Source organism: Gossypium hirsutum, chromosome A07 (assembly GCF_007990345.1).
Source record: "Gossypium hirsutum isolate 1008001.06 chromosome A07, Gossypium_hirsutum_v2.1, whole genome shotgun sequence".
NCBI lineage: Eukaryota > Viridiplantae > Streptophyta > Magnoliopsida > Malvales > Malvaceae > Gossypium > Gossypium hirsutum.
The window spans coordinates 17,957,067-17,963,960 of record NC_053430.1 but is presented as its reverse complement, the minus strand read 5'-3'; the positions used below and the strand labels follow the sequence as shown (position 1 = coordinate 17,963,960).

The following is a 6,894-nucleotide window of genomic DNA, read 5'->3' as shown; positions in this document are numbered from 1 at the left end:
TGGTAAGTTAGCATTTGACAACATACATTGAACCTTCTCCATGATTGTTCTATTCATTCGTTTTGCAACACCGTTTTGCTGTGGAGTATGACAAACTGTCAAGTATCTCACGATCCCATATGACTTGCACAGTTTATTAAAATCATCAGAACAAAACTCTAAGCCATTATCTGTGTAGAGGTATTTTATTTGTTTTCTCATATGTTTTCTAATCATAGTTTTTCAAGACTTAAATGCAGAAAACACATCACTTTTCTGCTTCAAGAAGAATGCCCAAAATTTTCTGGAAAAATCATCAATAAAAGTTAGCATATAATTAGCTCCACCTCTTGAAGGCACTCTTGATGGCCCCCACAGATCAGAATGAATATACTCTAACGTTCCATTCGTGTTATGGATTCTTCTCGTAAATCAAACTCACTTTTGCTTCCCAAAAATGTAGTGCTCACAGAACTTTAGTTTACAAATTCTTTGCCCATTAAGAAGTCTTATTTTGCTCAATTCTACCATGCCATTCTCACTCATATGCCCTAGACGCATATGCCAAAGTTTAGTTATATCATCATCTAAAAAGGAAGAGGAAGCAATAGCTGCATCACCAGTAACAGTAGAACCCTGCAAAACATATAACTTGGTAGTCTTTCTCTGCCCTTTCATCACAACAAGGGAACCATTGAAAATCTTTAAAACCCCACTTTCAGTTGTGTATTTGTACCCTTTTGAATTAAGAGTACTCAATGAAATTAAATTTCTCTTCAACTCTGGAACATGTCTCACGTCACTAAGTATTCTGACAACTCCGTCAAACATCTTAACTTTAATTGTTCCAACACCTGTAATGTTACGTGAAGCATTATTTCCCATCAGAACAACACCTTCATACACTATTTCGTAAGTTGTAAACCAATTTCGATTGGGACTCATGTGAAAGGTGCAGTCCGAATCAAAGATCCACTTCTCGCTCACTTTAGAATTGCTGACAGAAGCAACTAGAAGTTTACCATCATTATAGTCTTCTACAACATCAGCTTCACCAGAATTTTCTGGTTGTTTTCCCTTTTGATTCCTAGCCTCCCTTTTTATCTTATTCTGTAGCTTATAGCACTCAGATTTAATGTTCCCTTTTTTCTTACAGAAGTTACAAGTTTTACCTCTGTTTGAAGACTTCGATCTATCCTTAGATTTACCGCTAGGATTCCGTTCTTGTGGCCTTCCACGATCATCATTAGCATCCCGATCTTGTCTCCCACGAACAATGAGACCCTCTCCCTAAGAGTCGGTTTTAACCACAAGATGCTTCATCTTATCATACGAGGTCAAATAATCATAAACCTCATCAATTATGAGAGACTCGTAGCTATATAAAATAGTGTCTCTAAAGGTTGAATAAGATGGAGGCAACGAACAAAGTAGAATCAACCCTAGATCTTCCTTATCATACTGAACCTCCATGGCCTCCAAGTTTGAGAGAATTTCTTTAAATACTGTTAAGTGTTCGTGCACAGATGCACCTTCCTCCAAACGATGAGCATAAAGACGTTGCTTCATATGTAGCTTACTAGTTAGAGTTTTCGACATACATATTTGTTCTAGCCTCTTCCATAATCCAGTAGCGGTCTTCTCTTTCAAAATTTCGTTAGACAAATGTAGATGTAACTGTGTTAACTTCTTTCGATCCTTGTACTTCTTCTCTTCCTCCGTCAATGTCGAAGGCATCTTATCTACCCTTAGCAAGGCTTCCTCTAAGTCCATCTGTGCAAGAACTACCTGCATCTTAATCTGCCACAACGCAAATCTTGTGTTGCGATCCAACAGCTAAATTTCATACTTCAAAGACCCCATTACTGTGATCGAGATGAACAACCCGGAAGCTCTAATACCAATTTGTAAAAAATAAAACTCGGTAATGACAGTACATCACAAAGAAAAGAAAAAAATAAAGAACACACTGATTTTACGTGAAAACCCTTTCGGGAAAAAACCATGGGCAGAGGAGAAGAAAATTCACTATGTTGAATTCGAATTAATACAAGAGGTATAGATTATGTCATTTATAGGCTTTGTAAAGTCATATTCTAATAGGAGTGTAGTAAGATTGAAACACCATATTCTAATCAATAAAAAATAGATGGAGTTTAATAAGGTTTAAAAACCTTATTCTAAAAATAAAATAAAAGAAATGAAGTTCTACATGGATTTTACTTTTATTTTATTTTACCACTATATTTTATTTGAATAAGGATTTGGGTCACTTAATTCTAACATGGAATTTGACTAAGAAATGATCATATTCCAAATCAATTATTTGCAGGGGTTGATTTGTTCTCCAAATTGATTGCAATCTGTTCACCATATTGAGATATGATATCTGACTCCTCAGAAGCTTACCAATCATTGTTCTGGCCATGCGTTTCGCAATGAAGTTGTGTACTCGATCGGAGAAAGTTATGAATAGAATACCATCAATAATCTCTTTTTAGCGTCTCCCTCATCGAGCTCAAAATCATCCTCTTTCTGTGAATGAGTCCCTTCAGAGGTGTTCCCTAACAATTTATCCTCCATGATACGGGTCAAACCTCAACCGAGTCCACTTTCACTCCTATCTCATTCACCATTGGATCATCAGGATCCGGTGGTTCATTTGTCCTTCACCTTACCTTCATCATCGATCTCCCAACACTAGCCATTGATTATTATTTTTTTTCGATTTCAATTTGATGTACTCTATTTAATTTAACTTTATATATTTTTGTATTTTTATTACAACTTTATAAACTTTTTAAACCAAATTTTATATTGTTAGTTATTAAATATTTTATATATTTTTTCGCAAAGAAATTAATTAATTGTATGTAAATGTTGATAATATTAAATATTGAAATTATTTTTAATATTAAAATATGATCACAAATTTTATATTTCGAGCATACGATATACAATGCAAGATTTTAATGCATTTATATTTTATACCATAACAATTTAAGAATATAGTTGTTCAATCATGCATTATGCGAGTAAGAAAACTACTATATTATATAATATAATATAAGTTTAATAATTATAGAAAGTATTGTTAAAAAAATATAGAAAGTAAATATTATTATAATTTTTTATACAATACTTGAATAAATTTTTATAGATATGATTTTAATATTTTTAACTATTGTTTTATAAAAAATAAATTTAATTTATGTTTTATTAATGGGATAAATTTTAAAATTATACATGAACTTTAATTTAATGTGCAATTTGATATATAAACTTTAGTTTGGTGCAATTGCATACATTAACCTTTGATTTTGATTTAATTATATACACTTAAAGAAAAAAATTACATCAATTTATTTTTATATTGGATAAATATAATTATTTGTATGTAAAATATATAAACTTAAAACAATACTATATCAATAATTATGTTAATAATTTGTTAGAATTAGATCAAATAAAAAATTCATGTATAATATTGTACAAAATTAAAGATCATATATAAACTTACACATTAAATCGAAGTTGATGAATAGTTTTAAAATTTACCCTTTATTATTTAACAAAAATATAACTTTAATAATTTATTTTATTATATACATTATAAACTATTGTATTATAATAATATTTTCTATTTTAATCTCAGTAAATTCAAAGTAATTAACTCATCATTAGTGTTGTTTTTTTATCTCAAAGAAACCCCAAGTCGAAAAAAATTGTTCCTATTTTTTTTTTCTCATTCCCTTCCATTTTTCCTGTAACTCTGTGGAATCTCACGGCAAGCAAAACCCAGCAAAGCTATAGTAAAAAAAGCTTCCAAAAACCCATTTTTGGAGCCAGTTGGTAACCCACTTGGGAGTAGGAACCTTACCCTCTCCAAATCAATTTTGTAAGTTTTCTTGTCAAAGTTGGTTACAAAACAGAAACTGCAAACTTCGAAACGTTTCTATCTAAAATTGCTGCTTTTCTTTTTCCTGCGTGAGATTTAAACAAACAGGAAACATGTTTACCAATTATCAAAGGCAGCAAGAAAGAACTGGACAATATGGAACTTCAAGGCAACAATATCTTCAGGTAATGTTTTTGGTCTTCAATTTTAATATTTGGGTTTCTGGGCATAAAGTCTCGTGTTAAAGAGCATAGAGGAAAACAATTCATTATTTCTTGGTTACCCATTTCACTTTAGGAATTGGTGAATCAGTTTCAGAACACGTCTGATGAAGGTATGCTTCATTTTCAGGATAATTCATTGCTTATATTAGAGTCCCTTTGCCAATAATCTTTCTGTAGATTAATTCGACGGTTTATAAGAGCTAATACACGATTTTTTTCAACCAAAGTTTCATGCTCGGGGATTTAATTGCTTTTCTAGAGTGAGTGAAAACAACATCAGATAGTTCTGGTTTTTATGCTTGTTTAATGCTAGTAGTTTGTTTATAATCTAAGTACATACAATGTCAATAATTCCTGACTCGTTAGACTTAGCGCATTTCGATTTTTGTATTATTCTCAGATCCGATTCATATTTCCTTAACTGAATGGTTCCTTGTTGCCACAGAAACAAAAGAAAAGATTGCTGCAAACTTGGCAAACTTTGCTTATGATCCATATAATTATTCTTTCTTGCGCCAGGTCCAAACTCCAGTTTTATGTCAAATAATTTCTTCTCAAATTTGATCAGTGTCTTTCATGTACTTGTTCTGCTGCATTAACATCTTACTTTCTTATCAGCTCAATGTTTTGGAACTCTTCCTAGATTGCATAACAGAACCAAACGAGAAGCTTATGGAATTTGGAATTGGAGGCATCTGCAATTCTTGTGTGGGTTAGTCTGGCTTTTAGTTCTAAACTTATGGTTTTCTTTCTTTATGAAATATGATGACTGTTTCATCATGAGTACTTTCTTTTCCCTTGCAGATCCAGCTAATGCTGCTATTATCACTCAGTGTGGTGGAATCCCTCTTGTCATTAAGTGTTTATCAAGCCCAGTCAGAAATACAGTGAGTGGGGAAAATCTAGTTTTTCCTTTAAGTGAGTTGGGGTGGTTTAAGACAAAATTGTTTAAGGGAACTCCCTGAGGCATTCTCATACTATTAAACTACATTAATTTACCTGATGTGAAGTTACTCTGGAATTCAATTAAATCTGCTTGTTTGGTTCTGTAAATGCTTACACATCTGAGAAACAATTGATTATCAGGTGAATTATGCTCTGGGAGCCCTTTATTATCTTTGTAACAAGTCTAACAGGGAGGAGATTCTGAAGCCTGAAGTAATTGATGTCATCGAGAGGTATGCTGCAGCTCAAACTGTAAATGCAAGCTTCAGTAACCTGGCCAAAGCATTTCTTGACAAGCATGTATCTTGATGCTAAGGTATGGCTCTTACTTTTTAGCTATCAATGTTGAATGTCATGATTTGGTTTCTAATTGAACTAAAGGCTATTGCCCATCTGATTTTTAAGTGCATGAGCTTTCTGGTTACCTTCCCTGTTTTACTTTTTAACTTACTTGAATGAACTACTTTTCATAAGAATTAGGTTGTGCTTCTAATGGTACTTGTAAAACGTGAACAATATATAGTATCATTTTCTCTGTGGCAAGAAAGCATTGTAACGGCTTGGGATTTTTAGAAATAATCTTGGTTTGGGAATGAGAAACATTGTAATTTGTCTCTTTTCAGTTGCAAGAAAGCAGGAGCTATCAAAATGGCATTCAAAACCTAAATGCAGTTAAATTATGTTTTATAATGGACCAGTTATCTGAGACCAATCATTAGTTTTCACTATGCAGCTTACAGCTGCAGATCTCGTGGATTCAGCTATTTGTGCTCTGGTTTATATGGAAAGAGTCATGCAACATGCAAATCTGCAGAGCACTGCAAAACTGGTTGCCAAGGGAGACATTATGGCATTGGTTTGAGGGATTGATAATATTAGGTTCCAAGTAGCAGTAGCAGTAGCAGGTGGCCATTTAACAATGTAGCTAGTTAGGTTATTATTATTATTATTTTTTGAAAAATATAGTTAAGAGTGTTACTGCGATTACTATCAGCTTTTAGTTGAGACATCAGCCGACTTGATATGTATTCTTTTAGCTTCAATGCAAACACACAAAATGGTTTTGCTCGAAGACTAAAACCAACTCCAAGATGTATACCGAGTTTTAGAAGTGACTTATGAATATTGACACTGCCTGAATTGTTACACAAGTGCCACAATCAACGATTATAAGATATTGTGAAATTTGATCTTAGGTGTACCCTTTTTGTATTCGTATTTGTATTTGGTTTGTTAAACTATTCATTGTTCTGAATGAACCAAATGTTTATTTGATTTTAAAGCGCAGTAGAATTTGGCATTATATTGTAGGCAATTTGGATTTGTTTTTTCCTATAAATCCTTGAAAACACTTTTCAGATCATGTTTTACTTTCTCTTTGTTTCAACTTGATTGAGAGTATGGCATTCTTTCATAGTATTCTTAAACCAGCATGGATGTTTATACACAAACCTTGGTGCCTCGGATCAATATGAATTCAAGCCTTTGGTCAATATCATTGATGCAAACATCTTGCATACTGGCCATGTCCCTCTTCTTCCACCTTTAATTCATGTCAGTGGGATAACCAGGACCAGTTGCAGAGGTTCTAAGAAACTTCACCTCTCCTAAAAAGGAAAAAAAAATTGCAGGATCAGTTGTAACAGCATCCATTGAGCTTTTTCTCCCACTGATCCTGATCCCTCTATTTTCAACTGGAGGAAGAAGTGCCCAACTAAACCTCCCGTGGAGATTGAAATTATTATTTCTTAACCATTCTTTGTCACGCTATTTACACTTTGGAAGCAAGCTTTATTTCTTTCTTTCAATATTCTGGTAATAGTGGTTAATACTTAATAGTTCCTTATT

General features: G+C 32.9%; 1 protein-coding gene across 11 annotated transcripts; it reads left to right on the top strand.

Annotated features, from left to right (window-relative positions):
- The first annotated feature begins 3,677 nt into the window (after positions 1-3,677).
- Positions 3,678-6,247, top strand: LOC107960028 (armadillo repeat-containing protein 7). Of its 11 annotated transcripts, none has more exons than XM_016896234.2 (8): positions 3,678-3,877; positions 3,986-4,062; positions 4,175-4,211; positions 4,547-4,620; positions 4,720-4,813; positions 4,906-4,988; positions 5,188-5,362; positions 5,780-6,247. In XM_016896234.2, exons 2-7 carry the CDS (start codon positions 3,991-3,993, stop codon positions 5,353-5,355), a joined length of 528 nt encoding a protein of 175 aa, XP_016751723.1. In that variant the 5' UTR covers positions 3,678-3,877; positions 3,986-3,990; the 3' UTR covers positions 5,356-5,362; positions 5,780-6,247. The 11 variants fall into 11 exon arrangements, with proteins under 11 accessions (XP_016751723.1, XP_016751725.1, XP_016751726.1 ...); XM_016896236.2 differs by having other exon boundaries at positions 5,766-6,247; XM_016896237.2 differs by having other exon boundaries at positions 5,670-6,247.
- Positions 6,248-6,894: the final 647 nt, after the last annotated feature.

Coding starts and splice junctions, on each gene's coding strand:
- LOC107960028 (XM_016896234.2), top strand. CDS start 3,991: ATGTTTACCAATTATCAAAGGCAGCAAGAAAGAACTGGACAATATGGA. Junction 4,814..4,905: donor CATCTGCAATTCTTGTGTGG/GTTAGTCTGGCT, acceptor TTTCCCTTGCAG/ATCCAGCTAATGCTGCTATT. Junction 4,989..5,187: donor CAAGCCCAGTCAGAAATACA/GTGAGTGGGGAA, acceptor ATTGATTATCAG/GTGAATTATGCTCTGGGAGC.